This window comes from Ylistrum balloti, unplaced genomic scaffold (assembly GCF_031769215.1).
Source record: "Ylistrum balloti isolate Yb309-2 unplaced genomic scaffold, AGI_CSIRO_Ybal_v1 Utg369816, whole genome shotgun sequence".
NCBI classification, from domain to species: domain Eukaryota; kingdom Metazoa; phylum Mollusca; class Bivalvia; order Pectinida; family Pectinidae; genus Ylistrum; species Ylistrum balloti.
In genome coordinates, this window is record NW_026781986.1 from 555,404 (window position 1) to 579,679 (window position 24,276).

Below are 24,276 nucleotides of genomic sequence, written 5' to 3' on the forward strand. Positions count from 1 at the left end.
AAAGGCACCAGGTTGCTATAGATGCTTCAATATTATCCACGTGTTATGATCAGTAAAGATGAAGTAAACAAAATTTGAATATTTGGATTTATGGAACACTGTAAATTGACATAATGTGATTGATACATTCTGAAATTGTTTCAGACATGGGATGACTGAGCCAGCCTCTTCTTGACATTGGCTGCTGACTATCACAGAATGGCCATGGTGCAGCAATTCATCGGTCCTTGACTGGTACGACCACTGGCTCTGACCATCACTATCTGTGTAAGTGCATTAGCATTGTCATTATAATGTATACATGTAATTAAGATGATTATGTTTTTGGTAGACGTGATATTTCCCCTGATGAGGATAAAAAAATCTCCTAATCTTATTTGCATATTTAATTCACTGATCCCTCCCTATGAGAAACTGAATTGTCCCTTTGCAACTGTCATGACACTGATGCATCCCTCAGAGTGTTGAGACAGTGTCCCCACCCACATAAAAAAATTTGAATTGTTGATCAGGACTTGCCAGAAAAATCATTCAAAAATTACAGATTAAGATTCTGATCCCTTTCTTTGACAATATTGAGATAAGCACAGAACCCTCCCTTTGTAACTGTTGTGACACTTAAACCTTTATGTGTCACTGTTGAGATTTAGACACTGACCCCTCTCCTGACACTGTTTAGACACTGATCCTTCTCCTGACACTGTTTAGACACTGACCGCTCTCCTGACACTGTTTAGATACTGATCCCTCTCCTGACACTGTTTAGACACTGACCCCTCTACTGACACTGTTTAGACACTGACCCCTCTCCTGACACTGTTTAGACACTGACCACTCTCCTGACACTGTTTAGACACTGATCCTTCGCCTGACACTGTTTAGACACTGACTCTTCTCCTGACACTGTTTAGACACTGACCCCTCTCCTGACACTGTTTAGACACTGACCCCTCTCCTGACACTGTTTAGACACTGACCCTTCTCCTGACACTGTTTAGACACTGACCCTTCGCCTGACACTGTTTAGACACTGATCCTTCGCCCGACACTGTTTAGACACTGACCCTTCGCCTGACACTGTTTAGACACTGACCACTCTCCTGACACTGTTTAGACACTGACCACTCTCCTGACACTGTTTAGACACTGATCCTTCTTCTGACACTGTTTAGACACTGATCCTTCCCCTGACACTGCTTAGACACTGACCCCTCTCCTGACACTGTTTAGACACTGATCCTTCGCCTGACACTGTTTAGACACTGATCCCTCTCCTGACACTGTTTAGACACTGACTGCTCTCCTGACACTGTTTAGACACTGACCCCTCTCTCCTGACACTGTTTAGACACTGATCCCTCTCCTGACACTGTTTAGACACTGACCCCTCTCCTGACACTGTTTAGACACTGACCCCTCTCCTGACACTGTTTAGACTCTGACCCCTCTCTCCTGACACTGTTTAGACACTGACCGCTCTCTCCTGACACTGTTTAGCGCTGACCCCTCTCTCCTGACACTGTTTAGACACTGATCCCTCTCCTGACACTGTTAGACACTGATCCTAGACACTGTTTAGACACCCCTCTCCTGACACTGTTTAGACACTGACCCCTCTCCTGACACTGTTTAGACACTGATCCTTCGCCTGACACTGTTTAGACACTGATCCTTCGCCTGACACTGTTTAGACACTGACCCCTCTCCTGACACTGTTTAGACACTGATCCCTCTCCTGACACTGTTTAGACACTGACCCCTCTCCTGACACTGTTTAGACACTGACCCCTCTCCTGACACTGTTTAGACACTGATCCCTCTCCTGACACTGTTTAGACACTGATCCCTCTCCTGACACTGTTTAGACACCGATCCTTCGCCTGACACTGTTTAGACACTGATCCTTCTCCTGACACTGTTTAGACACTGATCCCTCTCCTGACACTATTTAGACACTAACCCCTCTCCTGACACTGTTTAGACACTGATCCCTCTCCTGACACTGTTTAGACACTGACCCTTTTCCTGACACTGTTTAGACACTGATCCTTCGCCTGACACTGTTTAGACACTGACCCCTCTCCTGACACTGTTTAGACACTGATCCTTCTCCTGACACTGTTTAGACACTGACCGCTCTCCTGACACTGTTTAGACACTGACCGCTCTCCTGACACTGTTTAGACACTGACCACTCTCCTGACACTGTTTAGACACTGACCACTCTCCTGACACTGTTTAGACACTGACTGCTCTCCTGACACTGTTTAGACACTGATCCTTCTCCTGACACTGTTTAGACACTGACCCCTCTCCTGACACTGTTTAGACACTGATCCTTCTCCTGACACTGTTTAGACACTGACCGCTCTCCTGACACTGTTTAGACACTGATCCTTCGCCTGACACTGTTTAGACACTGACCCCTCTCCTGACACTGTTTAGACACTGATCCTTCGCCTGACACTGTTTAGACACTGACCGCTCTCCTGACACTGTTTAGACACTGACCCCTCTCCTGACACTGTTTAGACACTGATCCCTCTCCTGACACTGTTTAGACACTGACCCCTCTCTCCTGACACTGTTTAGACACTGACCCCTCTCCTGACACTGTTTAGACACTGATCCTTCGCCTGACACTGTTTAGACACTGATCCTTCTCCTGACACTGTTTAGACACTGACCGCTCTCCTGACACTGTTTAGACACTGACCCCTCTCTCCTGACACTGTTTAGACACTGACCCCTCTCCTGACACTGTTTAGACACTGATCCTTCCCCTGACACTGTTTAGACACTGATCCCTCTCCTGACACTGTTTAGACACTGACCCTTCTGACACTATTTAAACACTGACCCCTCTCCTGACACTGTTTAGACACCGATCCTTCTGCTGACACTGTTTAGACACTGACCTCTCCTCTGACACAGTTGAGACATTAACTCCTCCTGTTGACACCTTTGACATGCCTGCCTTAACCTCATCATTGTTAGTCAAATTCCTGTGCGACTCTTGGCCCATTGTCTATCTTAACACTTATAAAGTAAAAACAAGGCACGATTTCCATGATTCTTATCAAAATATATCCCCTCCTTGCTACTAACACACACACTTCAGACTTTATGAAAACTGAAATTCCATATAGGTACTGAATATGGTTCCTGGGAGGAGACTCAGGGATATGATTATTTATTAATACATTGTCCTACAGTATGTCTTGGACTGTTCTGAGCCCCTACTACCCTCATATATCCCTCAGCCCTTTGAACACAAGCTGTTATACTCCTTCTCTCAGATATTGACAGATTAAAGGTCTTTATCATTATCATTCAAGTTTAAATGTTGTACATGTATATGCCTGTAAAATAGTAAAAACGAAAGTGTATTAAGGAATAACATGACTCTTGACTGTGTGCCAGCTGATGTATATAACAAAGTTACCCTCATTCGATCAGTGATCTGTTTAACTTTACTGACAGAACATTCAACTAGCTACAATAATTTGTTTTAATTTCATAACCGGTTTATATAGTCTGTAGATACAAGGTATTTAGGTCAGGCTTAACCCACAGACCAGGAAGACGTTCCTTTGTCAATATCTACTCTGATAGAAAATCATATTTCTACCTTTTGTTATTGTCTGTGCAGTATTGTTTGAATGGAATGTGACTTCAGAAGTACCCACACAAGCACTTAAAGCTGGTTGGGATTATTTAATATTGGTGTTCGTGGTGTGACTTACACTGTAGGACATGTTTTGGATATTTACAAAAGGTGTATTTGGTATGTTTACATGATGTGTTTACTTGTAAAAGTTGTATCAGCAACTTTGTGGTGTCTCAGTTGATACATACATGTACTCATTCCTTACCTGTCAACAACCAACCAGGAAAATTTTAGTATGCATGCGGAGTGGTTCATCCTTGTTACAGCAGGATAGTGTTATAACCATTTGTGTACATTTTACCATTGAAAATAGGGAAAACTTACCTGTTGTAACAGCCTGACAATGAAGATTTGGGAAATTTGATACAAGGAAGAGTTAGAGTTACATATTTTAGTTTGGTAAAACCAAAAACGTTATAAAATTGCTATACCTACTTTCATTTCCTAGGAAGTACCGTAAGCATTTATCTGAAATGTTAATTGGACTTATTTACGTTGACTTTTGTTCAGGAAATTATAGTACCAGTGACATATGTAGGAAGTACTGAGAACATTTGTAGGAAACGTTGATCAGACTGATTTACTTGAACTTTAGTTCGAGAAAACATCATACCATTGACATATATGTAGAAAGTTCTAAGAATGTTTATCAGAAACGTTGAATGGATGGATTTACCCAGACGCTTGTTTGAGAAAATATTGTACCAATGACATACAAAGAAAGTACTGAGAACATTTATCAAAAATGTTGATTGGATGGTTTTTACCCAGATTCTAATTAAGGATAATATCGTTGCAGTAGTATTTATCAAATGGTTATACCTTTGATGAACTTGGGACACTGATTTACCCACTTCTGTTGAGGGAAGACATACCAGAAATGTTTATCAAGCTGTTGTAGCAAGGAAAATAGAGAACATTACTGGTGACTGTACTTTACATCTGGAAAATATTGGAAACTTTGTGTCAAACTGCTGTTGGGAAATATCACAGACTGCAAGATGTGTGTACCTGTCATTGATGTTGTATATTGATCCGTTATTGCTTGAAAATACTGAAAACATTCAAATATCTTCCTGCTAATATCTAATGAAGACTTGTGTGTACAGATAACCTGTGGTGTTACATGTTGAATATCTGCCAACTGGAGTCGTGTACCTGTCTTCGTTGGTTTACTTAATACACTACCACAGCAGTGTAGTGATTTACAATTAAATGTGGTTGGGAACTGTGTAAACTTCATACTGCAGATTTTGTACCGAATTATCGATCTGCCGGCTATCTATGTGATCGTCGTAGAATTATACTCTTGTGCAGCACGGTTAACAATACCTTTGTCGTCTAAGAAAACATAACTGACATATCTTTTGGTGAAATTCAGTTTAGGAGTCATTTTACAGAAATGGACGTCCATGGTAAGTTGTCATGCACAATATGTTCCAAGTATGTAATGTTTTACTGAAGAACACAGTTTCAGAGATAAGCATTTGACTTCATGCCAACTTCGATATTTACTTGTAAAATGATTTTAAAGACATCAAAATAAATTGAGTATCTAATCTTTTAGAATTTTTTTTTCAAAGTAATTACAGATACTTAGATTGAATCGGTACAAGATGAAAATTTCTGGCTGATAAAAACATGGTAAAGCAATAAGTGGGAATCTTTGGCTGTAAGGTAAACAGGTCTATTTCAATTTGAACTAGGAGTGTTTTCATGTTTTATAAGCAGGCTTGTTGCATACAGCCTGTGTATTACATGACAGTAAAAATGTGTATGAATTTTAATTCTGAAATAAAAATAGATAGTCTCGTAGGGGTGCCAGTTTAAAGCCAGCTTGACAACTGTATAAGTTCACAACTTCATGTCATGTGCACATATATGTATAAAATGTACATCAGCACTAACTTATTGTATACATGGTATTTGTATCAAACACTTAAAACATGTAGTTAACAAAATTTACAGACTCAATTTGGAAACTTGACCAACTTTACCTGAAAGTTAGTGATGACTAAAATGTCACTGATGGATATTAAAGTATATAAATTTTATAGAAAGGAACTCTGAAAAACAGTAATTTTAACTTATAAACATGCTAGATAGAAACAAGTGTGTGACTTCAGTATATATTTATGACAAGTATTCATAGTCAGAAGCCAACGAAACTCACTAATCGCTTGCACCAAGAGCAGAGTCTCCTCGGTTTCTGATGATGGACAAAATTTGGTTGCCTTAAGTAGTTTGTAGGCCATATATAGTAGAGTAAATATTTTCACAGAGGTAAATGTTTAAGGGACAGAGGTAAATGTTTAAGGGACAGAGGTAAATGTTTAAGGGACAGAAGTAAATGTTTAAGGGACAGAGGTAAATGTTTAAGGGACATTACATCGATGATTTAAAAAAAAATTTACAATAATAAAACAAAATAAAAAAAACCCTGTATTTTTCTACTGTAGAGAAAGTTATTAACTATACACTCATATGACAGTTAAAGTCCAAAGGTAAGCAAAAGTTCATAAACCACAAAATGTCTATGATGTCATGTTATAAATAAATGAAATTGATAAATAAATGACAGAATTTTCAGGTAAAGATGAATAAAGACAGTGTTCAGAGACATAATATATGTATTTTCTGTTCAATATTACATGCTTAGCTCATTACTTTCAGGTACAAGTATTTGAATGATCCTAATTTAGACATATAATTTGAAAAATTATAATGTAGAATATATCTGACTTTGAATAAAGGAATGCCCTTCAAATGTAAGTTAATTGTAAATAAGTCATTCAAGTACTCCAGGAAAATTTGCATATGATCTTAAGAATAAGTAACAGCTTTATCACAGTTAAAATTACATTTGGTAAACACTAATCATTTACATAGGCTGATACTATCAAAAGGCTGATATTATCAAAAGACAAAATCAAATCATTGTTACAATTCATCTATCAAATGTGATAAAATATGAAAATAAGTGTCAGGAAACTGATACATATACATGACAAGTGGTGAATTTAAATAGTGTGTCATCTGTAATAGTGTATTGTGTTATTTGGTACAGGTTTAAGTGGAAAGTGTTTTGTGTAGATAAATATTTATATATATGTACCTGTCATGAAATTAGCATTGATCCTAATAATTCGTTAGATGTATGTATCAATACAAAGTTAGGGACACAGGATATATTAATTAAGTCCTCCTCCTCGTCGTCGTCCTCCTCCTCGTCGTCGTCCTCCTCCTCGTCATCATCGTCATCATCATCATCATCATCATAGTCATCATCATCATCGTTGTCGGCGTCATCGTCGTCGTCGGCGTCATCGTCGTCGTCCTTCTTCTTCTTCTACACTAATCACAAAAACTTTATGTTTGGGATATGAGTTCACCTTGGTGAGACATTGTGTCGCATATGAAAATATAAGTCACACTCACCTACGTTTTAATATTTGACTTACATCACAGGAAACATTTGTTTGGGTCCTATATTCGATACTACTTAATCATAGGAATCTTATACTTTGGGTTTGAATTCTTCTCATAGAAAAGGTGTGTTGTCTAGGTCACTCTGATCTACATTACAGAAAAGGTTTTTCTTGGCCTTACCTATCACACTACCAAATCACAAGAGCTTTACGCTTGGGTTATGGGTTCACTTTGGTAAGATTGTTTGTCCAGTCTCTCCTATGCTATTTTTCATTTGAACTTCTTACTTGGGGTATGGGTTCACCTTTGTTTGATTTATCAAAAGTAGGTCATTTGACCTACATTGTGACCTTTGACCTACATTAAAGAAAAAGTTTGCTATTTCCTAGACTACTAGTAACTAGAATTTTTCACTTTTGGTATGGGTTCTCCTTTGTGAGGCTGTGCTCAGTGGGAGACTGTAATTCATGAAATGGTCATGTTCTTTAAAATCTGGAAGATGTTCAGATGTCTTTTCCAGATTGCAAAAATAGCATAGTTTTTGATAAGAGGAAAGAAACATACTGTTTTCATTTGTAAAACAAGGTAAAAAAATAATCATTATAGTATATGCATCAAGCAGGAACATTTTGGGTTTTGAATTTTTGTTAAGACTTTTGCCACTTAAGTAAATATCTCTTATCAACTTTGTTTTGTATTTTCATCTTCTCAAAGCAGTCATTGTTATATACACTCTGTAACCTCTGATCCAAGCTTCTGTTTTGTCCTTCTGCGATCGAGCACAAGGTAGCCGTTAGTATAAAGAGAAATTTCTATTGCTTTACAAACTACATTATTTATTTGATTGTCCATCTTCAATTCTCCAGGGGTTACAATCACTTTCGTTCTCTGCACTCCTGGAATATGTCATGGCAAAATTGAAGGCGCAAGTCAAGTAATTTGATTGGTTCCTTTGAAGATTACAAAGTAGGGAGATCCAACTTCAAAGCCATTACAATATACTTTTATATGGTCTCCACATTTTTTTTATTTACACCAAAAGATCAAAATTGTCTTTTCGTCGTGTTAAAAAGGTGTGGCACCTGTGGCTGATTGTCTTGAAATTCGAGACATATGTTTAAAATACATAGAGAATACATGGTCAATGTCTTAAAATATAAGTTGTATTTTGGCGAGGGTGAAAAAAGATAAAAGTGGCAAGTCTTTGGTAAGCCACTTTTGTCTTTCTGTCCCAAGCCTATCCTGTAAAACTTTAACATTTTGTTGTTCAATCTTTGTTCACCTGTCCGTGACGTTATACTGAGATTTTCAGGATGGTGTACAGAAATGTAGTTCCAAACTTTAACTGATAGGATAATGATTTTCATAAACTTGTACATTACAACATATAAAATCACTTATTTCAGCAGTTATTTATGTTGTTAAACATAATTTTAAAATAAATTCAGAAAGTAATTCCCTCAAATTTATGCATGTGCTAAAATACAGCAGTTTTTCGTCACTGCTGTTGACAGCAAAAATATATGTGGCAGGTGTATTCCGACAACAGCAGCACCAGTTGAAGGATGAATATGTATATGTAGTATAAACATGAAAGTCGCTTCCTGACTTACAGGATGTAATTTGGCAACCTAACTATGGATTCATTCTCATTGTATAGATCTGCAATGACCGCAGTTGGTTGGAATTGCAAAAATACAAATTGTCTCCCTTGTCCATTTCAGCCTATTTAAGTGATTGATAGACAGGATACAAACATGTATAAAACCCAGCTATGCCCATGGGTTTGAAATGAGGTTAAATTCTACAAATATTTACAGCGTCATTGCTTAAGGCAGTGCTTAAAATTTCCTTTAATCATCCTTGACAGACTAACCTCAATTGTATGGTATTCCAAATTTACAACGATAGAATGTATGGAAGGATGGTTTACTTTGATAATCAGTCAATTCCCTTTGGTGGTGATTTCAAGCATTTTCAAAGTTTTACAGTAAATAAATATATCTAGTGTAGAAGAATACTGTACACATCTATAATTTATGTACATTGTTTGTCATATTGAAGTGCATGATTACTTATACTTAAGTACATTGTTTAGCATACTGCAGTACATGGTTTGTTATACTGAAGTACATGGTATGTCATACTGCAGTACATGGTTTGTTATACTGAAGTACATGATATGTCATACTGCAGTACATGGTTTGTTATACTGAAGTACATGGTTTGTTATACTGAAGTACATGGTATGTCATACTGCAGTACATGGTTTGTTATACTGAAGTACATGGTATGTCATACTGCAGTACATGGTTTGTTATACTGAAGTACATGGTTTGTTATACTGAAGTACATGGTTTGTTATACTGAAGTACATGGTTTATTATACTGAAGTACATGGTATGTTATACTGAAGTAAATGGTATGTTATACTGAAGTAAATGGTATTTTATACTGAAGTACATGGTGTGTCACACTTAAGTACATTGTATGCCATACTGAAGTACATGGTGTTTAATACTGAGGTACATGGTATTTCACACTTAAGTACACGGTATGTCACAATGAAGTACATGATATTTCATACTGAAGTACATGGTGTTTAATACTCAAGTACATGGTATTTCATACTGAAGTACACAGTATGTTGCAATGAAGTACATGGTGTTTAATACTGAAGTACGTGGTATTTAATACATAAGTACACAGTATTTCACACTGAAGTACATGGTGTTTAATACTGAAGTACATGGTATGTCACACTGAAGTACACAGTATGTCACAATGAAGTACATGGTATTTCATACTGAAGTACATGGTGTTTAATACTGAAGTACACGGTATGTCACACTGAAGTACACAGTATGTCACAATGAAGTACATGATATTTCATACTGAAGTACATGGTGTTTAATACTGAAGTACATAGTATGTCATACTGAAGTACACAGTATGTTGCAATGAAGTACATGGTATTTCACACTGAAGTACAAGTACACACCTCAGTTGGTTACAGGGTTGGCCTACATATGTGATGATCAAGTTGTGTTGAAGTACTGTTTTGGTTTGTGTTGTATTTCACACTGAAGTACATGGTGATTAATACTGAAGTACACGGTATGTCACACTGAAGTACACAGTATGTCACAATGACCGGTCTGTGCTGATGTGGCTGTGTCCTTACATAACTCTAATTGTTTTGGTTTGTGTTGCTTGATTAGGAAGCTCGGGAGAGACTGACCGGTCTGTGCTGATGTGGTTGTGTCCTTGGGCAAGACACTTAACTCTAATTGTTTAGGTTTGTGTTGCTTGATTAGGAAGTCGGGAGAAACACCGGTCTGTGCAGATGTGGTTGTGTCCTTCACTCTAATTGTGTGTTGCTTGATTAGGAAGCTCGGGAGAAACTGACCGGTCTGTGCTCACTTAACTCTAATTGTTTAGGTTTGTGTTGCTTGATTAGGAAGCTCGGGAGAAACTGACCGGTCTGTGCTGATGTTGCTGTGTCCTTGGGCAAGACACTTAACTCTAATTGTTTCGGTTTGTGTTGCTTGATTAGGAAGCTCGGGAGAAACTGACCGGTCTGTGCTGATGTTGCTGTGTCCTTGGGCGAGACACTTAACTCTAATTGTTTAGGTTTGTGTTGCTTGATTAGGAAGCTCGGGAGAAACTGACCGGTCTGTGCTGATGTTGCTGTGTCCTTGGGCGAGACACTTAACTCTAATTGTTTCGGTTTGTGTTGCTTGATTAGGAATGAGAAACTGACCGGTCTGTGCTGATGTTGCTGTGTCCTTGGGCGAGACACTTAACTCTAATTGTTTCGGTTTGTGTTGCTTGATTAGGAAGCTCGGGAGAAACTGACCGGTCTGTGCTGATGTGGTTGTGTCCTTGGGCGAGACACTTAACTCTAATTGTTTAGGTTTGTGTTGCTTGATTAGGAAGCTCGGGAGAAACTGACCGGTCTGTGCTGATGTGGTTGTGTCCTTGGGCGAGACACTTAACTCTAATTGTTTCGGTTTGTGTTGCTTGATTAGGAAGCTCGGGAGAAACTGACCGGTCTGTGCTGATGTGGCTGTGTCCTTGGGCGAGACACTTAACTCTAATTGTTTCGGTTTGTGTTGCTTGATTAGGAAGCTCAGGAGAAACTGACCGGTCTGTGCTGATGTGATTGTGTCCTTGGGCGAGACACATGATACTTATTGCTCTTGATGGCATGCGTCAGACCTCTCATATGTGTTTCAGTTAGGTAGCCACCAGCTTCTTCAAGGAGACACTGACTGTTAATAGGATGATAAACTAGTCAAAACAAATAAAATGCAATTGAAGTTGGTTGCAAGAGAAAAAAACATTTTTTCATGTTATAATATATAATTGGTTTATTACGAAGTCAAACATTAGAAGTGAAGGCAGGTATATATTTATACAGATGAATGTGCTGCTCAATTTGATTATAATTTGTTGTTGCTGTAAGAGTCTTTGTAGTATTTTTTTTTCTTAAAAATAGACATTTACATGGTTTTGGCTGAGATTTTGTGATCTAATGTAAGTGAAGCTGGACATGGATCATGATGGTTGTCTTGGCTGTACATGCCATACTCTCTGATCAATTGTAGTTAAAATGCTTTGAACCACCCAAGATATAGCTTGATTATATCAACATCTTTTTGGCTTCATCTCATCTTGAAAGTTTGTTTCCAGTTCTGTTAAATCATACGAGTTTATTTTTGTTTATTGGATGAATCAGATATTTAATCTAGATACATTTTTGTATACACTTTCTCAACTTGATTGTCAGAACTACTTAATGTTCTTTAGTAGGAGAGAGAACAGTTTGGGAAAGAGAGCTGGATTCACTTTACAGGTAGTAAAATACATGCATGATACTATTTATCTTAGGTACTTTTCTGATATTGTCACATTTGTCAATTGTCTGTGGTAAAAGATGATATTGAATGTAATGTTATACAAACAGAACTTTGTATTAGCATAAAACACATTTGTTTGATCAACGTATTAAGTGATTCAGAAATTGACTTTCAGAGTTATAACACAGAATCTAATCAACAATTTTAATACCTGTATGTTTATATAGTTCAGGATGATTAATTTTTTTAAAGTAGAAAGTCAGAAAAATTATATTTCTAAACCAAATTTAACTAATTCAAACATATTGTAATTGATATGTGATATTAAATTAGTTGCCCTAGACTTGTAGGAATGTTCTTCATTATTATTATTTTTTTGCAATCTTTATTTCGTAAATTCCTTCAAGTATAACATTAAATGTAATATAATGTGTACTCACAAAGGTCTTTCATTTATATTAATCATAAATGCCATAACTTGACAGTTTAATGATTAAATTTATCAATGATTGACATACATGTATTAAAATGTTAAGAAGAAATGGAAAGGCAATTTTAAAATGTTAACCTTTTTTTTTGATAAGACAGGAAGCAAATGATTTGATAACAAATCTATACAGATTTTGCTGTTCTCATTCTCTGATTGCAGCTGCATGGTGCAAAATAATTACGTACACAACCTGTTAGGTATCTTATCTATCGGAAATGTTTGTTGAAAGGTTTGCAACAAAACCGACCTCCTGATCAACATGTAATATTGACCTCAAGGTGTCTAACTGTCATTCAGTCTTATAACACCAATATTTACCTGTGTTTTATTACCTGTGTGTACCTGGTTACCTGGCAGGTGTAAAACTTTTCTGTTGCATGTTTACTTTTGGTTTTTTACCCAGGTTGATTAAGGAGAAAGTGGTCTGTCGACATGGGCCCAGTCTGCATTTGTGTATCTGACCTACACTATTAATTTATATATACCTGGTATATAAAAAACACTTCTTGGAGCTATTATTGTGGGATTGATGATGATTTTTTTTGCCCGTTTCCTCCATTTAGACTTAAGTCTTGTCAATAGCCCGGGGTCAACAATATTTGATTTCACAGCACCAGAGTTTTCACTTAAGGATATATAATGCTATCACTTAATTTCACCTCCTTTCTGCAAGAATACCTTTAAACTACTAAAAGTTTCATGTATAGGGTATGATATATGTACTGAATTCTGATTTTCAGGGTAATTAGTTAAAACAATTTTTATAGTTAATATTCATCTTATTGTTTTTGGGTTTTATGTTTGTCAGACAGTCTTTAGAAAAGAATTAATTATACTACAAAAAAGGACCTTAGCTTTAGTATATGTGTTGTAAGGTTTCACAAGAAAGTGTAGGTGCACCAAGCTCTAAATTTCAAGATTTTACATGTACCCTTGAGCTCTGAAATGTGAGTCACTCTAATGCACCATAACCTTTGTAGTAATTGATGTTTTAAATGTTATTTGATATTAGTTTATTTGGCAGTATCATTGTGTTGTCCACTTAAAGCTAAACTCCTCCAATCTACTGTGATTTATACATCATAGGTATATATTGGATCTCTCCGAGTGTGGCGCGGGAACAACGTAATTGTAATTGTCTAAGGTGTTGGAGGACAGGCCTAATAAGTATAATCACATTAGTACTTGATCTCCTACCTGGTAATTGTTACAGGTATCGGTACCTCGGAGCAGGGTTTTAAAAGCAACATATGCGAAGGCTTTTATTGTCCTTTACAAATTCTGTGGACCCTGGAGGCACCAGGTTTGAAATAGTACAGAATATCACTTCCTGTGAAGGCTGGTGAACATCTGGTCATCAGCTGGTCAGACTTAAGGACAGAGTATCTTATTAACAGGGAATATAGGAAGGATTGGTCTGTAATTTTTCAGCAAAATTTGGATATGAATTTTACAAAGGATATGTCACACATTGACTACGATCAACTACATGAAAGATCCAGTCCTGTACAGGTAGTTAGATTTTTACATCACACACAGCTATATAAAACAAAACATTGGTTGTATATTGTTGAAAGCAAATGTGATTTGTTTGTAAAAATTCTGCATTTTCTTGTTGAAATGCCATTGAAAGGTCTGTAAACACTGCTGTCTTCATTTATGAAAAAGTGTCTTTCTTGAGAGACTGCAAAAAACAAATATAAAATTTTTAATTGGTAGGTCAACAAAATTTTAATTAGTAATTGGCTTTAAGTTATATCAGATCAAAGTTAAAAGTGCTTCTTTAATGTGATTACAGTGTATTTGAATACTTACTGATCGCTCTCCTTTCCTGGATTTCATAATTGTCTCATCTTCCAGCTAGTGTCATTAGACAACTTAGCTGTGCTGTCAAAATTGGTGACTGTATGAGTTAATGAGACAGTGTCATTGTTATGTGGAATGGATTTTTGGGAATGTATTTAGTATGAAATGAATAGCTCTCCGTCCAGCAGGCTATGTTGTTAGAAGAAAGTCTAACTGCATCAAGGGTATTGTACATTGTAGACTTTCATTTTGAAATATGGAGGTAAAACAAAAATGGAATTGTCGTTTATATATATATATCAAGGTTGAGAAACCTTTGCTCTTTAGTTTGGCATTATTTTGATCTCCAGTGATGTAGAAGAAATGACAGGTTTGTATGTTTGTGTTGTTTAATGTCTATAGTAAGATGGATCAATGTACTGAAGGTTCGTTCATTTGGTATCTACTGTGTAGATAGGGGAATGGTTGTATATATATATATATATATATACTGATACAGATTTCTGAAGTAAAGTCTTACTTTCATTTTACTCTAAGACCATATGAAAGATACGGGATTAAAATTAAATGATAGGAATACCCTCATGACTTCAAAGTTTATGGACAAAGCTTAAGGAACATATTGTAACTAGTGGCAGGGGGATTGGACATAAAATAGAAAGAAGAAAACAACATGAAAAAAAGATATGATATGAAACTTCTGGTTTTCACTCATTTCATACATTTAAGTTGCATATAGATAAGACATGAACATCACCAGTCATCTTCACCTCTGTTTATTAAGAACAGATCTGGTTTTTAATGTTGACCTGCTCCCTAATTGATTCCTTTTGTACTTTGACAGGTTCCCTAACAAGTCCAAACTGCCACCATGCAGGCCGACGTGAAAGTGAAGAAGACCTCCACACCCATAAAGGCTACCCCTGTTAAATCGAGTCGCGGCTTCAAGGAATCCAAATCAGACCATATGAGTCTTTCCTCGAAACAGAAGACTCCTCTGCAGAGCAAATCTGTTGGCTCTCCACTTGGAAAGCCATACCTCAGCAAGAGCTATGAAAACCTGTCCTTACACCAGAAGAAAAAACTTTCTGCTTACGTTGATCATAGGCCAAAATCCAGTCTAGGTCTTCCGAAGGCAGATCACCCAGGAAAGCAAAGCAATAAGGAAAACGTTCGGAAAGACAAAGAGGGCTTTGTTAAACCAAAGCCGGTCAAGGCTTTTATTGTAGCCCCAATACGTAAAGCTTCCAGCACTCAGCACATAGACAAGAGTGGGGGCAATGGTAGCAGTGAGAGTGGAGGAAGGGGCACCCCTCAGAAATCCTACACCAGTAGGATGCAGGCAATGAAACGGGCTCACAGTCAACAGAATGTCAGTAAAGACAAGCTAGCACGTAAACGAACTTCCGCTCCTGCTGATGTGATGGCATATAATGCAGAACTTCTTGCCAACTTTGAGAAGGACAAAAAATTGCTTGAGGCAAGAATCTCTGAGTTAGTTCAAGTGGCAGAAAACAGGAAAGCAGAAATTGAGAAGTTCAAATATGAAACAAAAAATTTAAAGGAACAAATTCCTTCTCATGATTTAAAGGATGAAATTCAGTTTTTAAGGACAGAGAATAAATTGTACATGGCTCAGCTGAAGGATCTAGGACATCCTGTTGAACAGATTACAGACACAGAGAAGCTGTCTCGGTTAAAGAGTCAGGCAGCCAAGGGAGGTAAATCTGTTGAAGGGAATGTTCCAAAGAGTATGAGTTGTGACAGTTTGTCGACAGATGGACGTTGTAACACTGGTAAATTTGACACACTTGACCGATCAGTGACGTCGGAGCCAGGTATGTCACTCAATGACATCTGTAGCCAAGTACCTGAGCATCCATCGCTGTGTTCACTGGAAATCAGCGCAAACTGGGAGAAGGGAAGTAATAAGAGCAGTGATGCTCTTAGTGAGGTCAGCGTAGCAGGACTGACAGAGCGAATACTGCAAATGGAGGAGAGCCACTACAGCACGAATGAGGAACTGCAGGCTACATTGCAAGAGCTTGGCGACCTACAGCACAGTGTTAATGAGCTCTCTGATGAAAACGAGCGTCTCTTTAATGAAAGGAACATTCTGTTGGAGTCTCTTTGTACTCAGACTGAGAAACTAGAACATTGTCGCATACAGATTGAACAGCTGAAGAGTTTGTTGATAAGTGGTACATTACCAGACACTACCAACAGGGAACTGCAGTTGTTGGAGTTACTAAAGGCGGGTCAGGACGAGAGAGAGGAGATGATACGCAAGCAGAATGAATATGCAAATGCACTTCACAACTGCGAGCAAGACTTGCGTGAGTCACAAGATGTTGTAGATACAGCACGTGACAAATCTTTACTGTTGGAGGACACTGCATCCAGTTTAAGATCTGAGCGTGACTCTTATGCACAGCTTAATACTGAACTGAAGGAACAAGTGGCAAATAATAGAATAGAGATTTCCCATTACAAGACTCTGCTGGAGAATGAGAAGACACGTGTCCAAGAGCTAGACCAGTACTGTGCTGCATCTAAGCGCTCTGATCTGGAGGAACTGCTTCATAATGCCCTACAGGAGAAAGACAAATTGGAGGATAAATGTGCTAATACTAAGGAAAAATTACTCCACAGTCAAAATGAGGTGGACAATCTAAGGGAGACAATACGTTCCAGGGATGATGAGCTCATGGTGGCTAAGAATAATGGGCGAACACAAGTGCACGACCTTGAGTATAAGATAGAACGTGCGGAAAAAGAACGTGAAGACAATAAGATGGAAATTGAGTCACTTCGGCAACGTTTGGGTGAGGAAGCACAAGTGGTAGACCAGCTTCGAGAGGACAAGAAGTGTCTGGCAGTGGAAGTTCAAGGGTTACATAAACAACTTGATGTTATCTCACAAGATAAAAACAAATTGGAAGCAGAGGCGATGGAGCTCCGGGAGAAGATGGAGCAAAAGACCGAGGAGTGGCAACAGTTTCAAAAAGACCTCCAGGTGGCAGTACTGGTTGCAAACGACTTCCGTGCCGAGACACAGGAAGACCGAGATAAAATACAGCAGGACAATGCCACTCTTGGTGAAAAAGTTGCCAGTCTGCAGATGGATGTTGAAAAGCTACGAGAAGAGAATGAGCGACTGAAGTCTCAGAAAACGTTTGATGAAAAGAGTAGTACGCCAAAGTCTATCATGTCAAACGCAGAATTAAAAGGAAAGGTTATGTGTACAGTTGACAGGGAATTGCTACATCTACGTGACAAACGCCAGGATAAGAATGCTACCCAGTCTGTAAAAAGCTTGATTCGCTCCATTGAGGAACAAGTGAAGAGCGGTTGTTCATCTCTTCATTCCAGTACATGTAGCTCACGGAGGAACTCAGACACCACAGATGGGACTTCTTTGTCAGGTATCCGTGAATTCCAGGACCTTGTCAAGTCTCCATCCTCTCCGAATGTTGAAGGATCTCCTTTATACAACACAAGCACTCCAGATGTCACACTCCGTTCTGCCCTAAAAAAGACTGAGAAACCCTCACCTATACGTCTTTCAGTTGGTATGCTGTCCTTTGATAGTCCTCGCTCGCCATTAGAAACTGGGCCAAAGTCAGCGCCCCCTAGCAGCAAAACTGACACATCCCCGACAATCACATCTATACTTTCCAATAGACCTTCGTCTAGTATACGACGCAGCAGTACGGTCGGGTGAGTTCTACAGAACACGTGTATACAATCTAAGCACAGGTGCCTAATAAACTATCTAGTTATCCTATATTCATAAATCTCTAAGACCATGCAGGAACCTATGATCTAAGGTAGTTATTTTCCAATTTTCCTTTCTTTCCATCATGGAAAAAGATTAAATAGCCTGAGACCAACTTAGTTATGATCAAATTTTACTTTCTGTCTGTCATGGGAATAAATTAAAGAATTTTTTTGTTTTCCTGTTAACACAGCCAAACGACAGCTAATTCTAATATGTTTGACATTGAAAATCACCTCAATTCTTACTCATATCTGTAGAAAGACAATTACTAAACAAGTGACATGTGCAAGTTAAATGACAAGGCTATACGAGCATGGTAATAAATATTCTCATACTTCTCCATCAATGATCACATCCACATCTGTTGTGGGACAAGTACAGTATCATTAATTGACATATACATGTACCTTCTTTTCCACGAGTGAAATATTTTATTCTGTCTTCGTAGCCTGGTGGAAAGCGGTGACCGGAAAGAGGTGAGCTCCAAAGATCCACTCAGCATGTTGTCAAAACAGATGGGAGGCTCGAAGAGGAATGCTCTGCTCAAATGGTGTCAGCAAAAAACTATAAATTATCCAGTAAGTGTAGTCACTGACCAGTGGTCATTTTAGAAAAGTATTGACCACCATATACGATGAAATAAGTGATGCTTTTCCTTATTTAAGCAGGATTTTCATTGAATACATTTGTATACATTTGTGTCAATTAGTGTTGCTTGAAATTTAGTCCTTTAAAAAATAATGTTGAAAAACCCAATGAAAATTAAGGAAATACATTTCATATTTAGTTTTGATTTTTTTGTCTTTTTACATCTCTAGATTTTCACAGTAATTCTTTCTTGTATATTTCTTTCAAGCTACTTATGCTGTTATCTTGCCATTTTTCAAAATATAGAAAATTATATTGGAATTGTGGAATTAATCTCTTTCTGTCTTTACCATACATTTTTCAAAAGTTGTCGTCATCATCACAGTAATTTGAATATGGTGATAACTTGGATCTATACAAGTTGCTCAACAGGGACCAAATGATTTATCACTTCAAATTTTAATGATTGGTTTTATCGTTATGTTTTAAACAATAATAGCCAAATTTATATCTGGAAAAAACTTTTTAGGATAGTCTTACCCTTCGCCTACTCTTTTGATTAATCATTGTAAAATCATGCTTTGAAGATAATTGTAATTAATTAATTTTAAAAAGTGATAAACCCTTTTTTTTTTTTTTTTTAAAGCAGCTTTTAAGGTTGTATATGAGGCAAATTACTGATTACCTCCCTTTATCAATATTATTTCAAGTCTGTTATTGTTGGTTCCCTACTTACTGATCTATTTGTGTGTTACAGAAGGTAGACATCACTAACTTCAGTAGTAGCTGGAATGATGGACTGGCGTTCTGTGCCCTGCTACATAGCTACCTCCCAAGCAAGATACCATATGTTGATCTCTCCTCAGAAGACAAGGTGAGTCTTACCTTGAAACTGCTGTAGCCTGTTGATGTATCGGGAAAAGTCCTTACAACTCTGAATTGATTCTGTCTTGTTTTGACAGGATTTGGGAGATTATCTTTGAATCTAGACTTTATAAGTTTCCGATGTCAAAGTTTTACAGATGTCTAGATCACTTTCAAATAACTTGGATGAAGATATCACATCTGGAGATGTACATTTTTATAGTGAGACAAGATTTAGCATACCAAAAATAATTCTTGCATCTATGGAAGATATTATAGGGAGTCTAACTTTGGTCTACAGATTGTTTCCTATGTAGATAGGTCTGTTAATCTTGCTTATTTTCTCCTTACCAGATCTTAAGAAACTCATCCTTTATCAATATGTTTACTTATCAAAATACTGATCAATCACAAGTTTGAAGTAACACATAAAAGAACTTTGTGTTTTAGCATTTCATAACCCACAGGTTAAGTATAATGCTAACTATAACTTGTTGACTTGTAAATCCTATAACTGGCAGGTTTAATATCAAAGTTGAATGAATCACTACTTCAGCAGTAAATCTCTATAAATTGCAGACTTAGCAACAATTTTGGAATAACCCACAAATTTAGCAGTTAATCTCTCTATAAACCGACGGCTTTGCATCATAATTCATAATGTGTTCATTTACCTTTTTTGTTTAGTTTTAATGTTAAAGCCTTTTTCAATCTACCTTCCTATCACAGCTGTCTGCAATATTCAGATCGCAGATTAGTGAATAATTACTGTTACAATTGTAGATGTATATTTGCTAAATCTAGAAGTTTTCATGAAGTATGTTACAGCTGAATTTTATTTTTTTTTTCACTGCTGGCTAGGCAGTCTTTATATTCATCTACACTTGAAACTGATTCAACAAGTTGCTAGACTATGTATAGTTTTCATCATTAAGGTGTTTATGTAGATATGTGGATACGAAGTTATAGGTGATTTCATGGATCATAAATCCTCAACTAACTCGCATGTTACCCCATCAAAAATAGTGTAGGGGGAGATAACTTTCAATAAATTTGAAGTTCTTTCATATCATATTTTATCTTTACAGAGAAGAAACTTCAATTATGCATTTGAAGCTGCTGAGAGTGTTGGGATATCTTCTTCAATCCTGGTAAGGCTGATATGTGTGTAATGGTGATACCTCATGGTAAAACCTGCCACTTTGACAGTATTTACTTTATGATGCAATCTGTCCACTTTTTTCCCTGTAATTCTCATTTGTCATTCAAAATCTAGCTTCTTATACAGTGTCCTTTGATCAAAATTCCATGTATTTTGCAGAAATCAGTGACAAAGGTCTAGGTCACTGTTACTTTCTGCAGAGACTCAAACATATCTATTTCTGTTGAACTTTTGAAATTTTGTTTAACATCTTGCCTGTTAAATTATGTTACAGTTAATATTGTTAAGATTATTCTTTTCTGAAAGTAAGGACACCATTGTGAGATTTAACAGTGGAAGAAATGGTTCATGCGAGTTGTTTCTTATTTGGTTAGGAATAAGATTCAGGCTTGGGAGGATTTGTGTTATTGTTGAAGCCATATTGAGATGTAAATGTGAAAGGTCAATGTCTTTGTTGCTACATTTGTTTCAAATTACAATATCAAATTTTGTTTTTGCGAAAAAAATTTGATTTTTTTTTTTACTCCTTTGAACACATTTTATACAAAGTGTCCATGTCTAAACAGTTATTCGGGATGTGTTTATGGTTCCAATGAATGATAGAATGAACCAATAGTTAATCATTATCTCTATCAAGTTTTCTGTGGGCTCATAAATATTCGCTTTTTTCCTTTTCCTTTCTCTGAAGTCGACTTTCCTTTTTTTTCTTTTCAGAATATTAATGACATGGTTGTGATGGAACGTCCAGATTGGCAAGCTGTCATGGCATATGTGACGTCCATCTACAAACACTTTGAGATAGAAGCAAAACCGTGAAAGGCTTCCTAAATGATTAGGACCCAGGAGAGAGTGCGTGTAAGCGGGGTTGAGAATACATGGTGGCAAAATGCTACTACCAGGACACATACATCAGTTGGGAAAAGATTTATCTCAATTTTATACTTTTATTGCTTTGGTGCTCACCTTGTGTTGTAATACTGTTTACACTGTGTGCCTGTCCAGGTTAAACAGATACTGTTGTACAGAAATGTGGTTTTTAACTCAAAGTTGATTTTAAATATTTCTAATGATGGTCAGCTACACACTTCAACTGAATCAGTGGTTCTCTGCGACAAGTCATTAGGGTCTTCCCCCTGGAACAACTCTACTTTTTGTTTGCATCTTTGTTGGTATTCAGATGTCACTTCATTGGAAACATTACTTCTGAGAATTTCAGGGGAGAAGGGAGCAACTTGTGATGCAAATTTTAGACAAAAATTACTTTTTGTCATTTGAATTATTGTATATTTTGTTATGGCATTTTCATTCATGGATGAGATTTTAGGTCCATGAGATGCGAGGACCGTGAAAAATGAGGACCATAGGAATTGAGGACCATCAGATGTGAGGACCAATGTGATTTTAGGATGAGAAACTTAAATTTAAGTTGCCAAACCCTCCAGAAGTATTTTCAGTTTTTGCTTCAAAATGGCATCATATGCAAATGTAATACTGGTTTTTTTTGTTGTTTTTTTTTTTTTTTTTGTTTGGGTTTTTTTTTTTTTTTTTTGAGATTATCATTTTTCTATTTAATACATTAGTTAGAATTCAACAAATTTTAAACTGTTTATTCATTATGTTTGGTTTGTAAAAACACTTGGATCTTATAAAAAAAAACATGAAAAATTAATTTCAATGTGATCCAATTTCATTATTTAGATTTCTGTTTTTATGATTGTCTAGATCCTCTACACCTGGCACTTGTTAATATTGTACTAACAACAAACCATATGTATCCCGCAATAAGCCAGGGGAGGGGGTGTATTGAGAGGTGTGGGTGTATTGAGAGGTGGGGGGACAAAGTTATATAACCTCAGATTCAAATTCATGGGGATGGGCCTATTGCATGACAAGGGAATCACTGTTACTTCTACTGAATAGCATGTTTTTATTGGCGGGCTTTTTTATCAGGTACGGGCTTATTAACATGCATGGGCTTATTGCTGGAAACATATGGTTTTCTGTAGATAGTTAGAAATGCATAATACAATCTACTCATCAATTAATGCTCCCTACCAAGAGATTTTTATCTCAGTGATGCAGGATCCCTGTCTCGTTACTCTGTTACATTTCCAACCCATTTTAAATACCTGCATTTATATATATATTGCTTCGCCCTAACCTAAGATTAGGACTCAGTACTTTTCATAGTTGGTTGGTGACAGGTTTTCTGTCTCAGCAACTCTCTTTTCACCAGGCGTTGTCTCCATGACGAATATTGTTGCTCTGGCAACATCAGCAGATAACATCATTTATTTTTTGTAGATAGGTGAACACCTTGCCATGCCCCAGTCCTGCTCCAGGAAACATTTCACCTATTGCAATGTGATTTTGGATATATTGTATCAAATACAACGCCTGCTTCTAGACAATACATGTTTTGAAAATACAACTTGCTTCACTATAGACACTTTGTGACACATTTTGGGCTGAATCCCTTTTAAAAAATGAAGATATTTCCATTCTTTACAATTAGTTATGATAAAAAAGAAATGAACAAGTTACATAAAAGAATTTGTTGTCACATCTAATTTTGACCCTCCTCCTCTCTTTTTCTTCCTTTTTACTTTTATGAAGTGATGTCTGCAGCTACATACCTTATCAAACTCATTCTGTTCTATGCATATTTTTCATCATACAAATACATAACCACCTTATTATGGAGAGCATTTTCTCCCACACTGCTCTGTTCAAGTCAGTTCAGCCATATATATCGGACCATAAGACTCGCTTACACAGAGGTAGTAGCAGATACTGTTTATGTGAAGTTATTATTGTTATTGTATTTAATTCTGTACTTAATCATATTTATTTCTTTTGATTAATAGTCCCTTTTTGTTTTAAACATTTTGAAGACGACTGTATTATCTTCCTTGCCAAAGTACTTCTTTGTTTTGTGTAAGTAAGTTTATGTATCCATGTTACAGTATTATTCCATTCCTATGTAATCAATGCACTACACAGAGGAAAGATGTCACCTGTATTTCCCAGACTAACCTTCACACTTTGATCTGTATGCACAATTTAGCTAAATCCCATATATATGTATAAAGATTCTCAATTATGCTGTGCTCTATTTCTGGTAAAGTTACACTGAAGAAAATTCCTGATATCAAGATTCTCTACTTTGCTTCGCTGTATTTCTGATAAAGTCACACTTAGATAAATTCCTTTCATTAAACTTCTTTTCCATGCTTAGCTATACTTTGGGTTGGGTAGCCTCTACAATACATTGTTAGGAAAGTATGATAATACTATGTATAAATGCGTTCCATTCTAATGTTGGTGTCTTTTTACATAAATCACAAATAGAGTAGTCAGTGACTTATAATTCACTTGAGATTTTAAACATTGATGGAACTTTTCAAATTGTCTCTATCTTTTGTCATTTGGCTGGTAGTTATGGTAATGGTTGAAAAAATAATCTTGATTCAATGAAGTTGCCATTATACCATTTTGCAAAATGGTTTCAATCAAATTTGTAAATCAAAAGATACCACAGCAATTATATACATCTTAATCATTGAGAAATGTTGTTCTGGGCCATCTTCAAGTCTTTGATGTGTTATAAAAGTCCCTCATCTT

The 24,276-nt window shown here is 36.8% G+C and overlaps 1 protein-coding gene across 1 annotated transcript; it reads left to right on the forward strand.

The window, feature by feature from the left end:
- Positions 1-210: 210 nt before the first annotated feature.
- LOC132544952 (cytospin-A-like) lies at positions 211-21,468 on the forward strand. Its single transcript, XM_060208617.1, has 6 exons — positions 211-267; positions 15,102-17,977; positions 18,487-18,616; positions 19,384-19,500; positions 20,579-20,641; positions 21,367-21,468. Exons 2-6 carry the CDS (start codon positions 15,129-15,131, stop codon positions 21,466-21,468), a joined length of 3,261 nt encoding a protein of 1,086 aa, XP_060064600.1. The 5' UTR covers positions 211-267; positions 15,102-15,128.
- Positions 21,469-24,276: the final 2,808 nt, after the last annotated feature.

Bases quoted from the DNA above. Each gene is read 5' to 3' on its own strand.
- LOC132544952 (XM_060208617.1), top strand. From the start codon at position 15,129: ATGCAGGCCGACGTGAAAGTGAAGAAGACCTCCACACCCATAAAGGCT. The intron at 19,501-20,578 runs GTGAGTCTTACC...TTATCTTTACAG, and splicing joins ATCTCTCCTCAGAAGACAAG to AGAAGAAACTTCAATTATGC. The intron at 20,642-21,366 runs GTAAGGCTGATA...TTTTCTTTTCAG, and splicing joins GGATATCTTCTTCAATCCTG to AATATTAATGACATGGTTGT.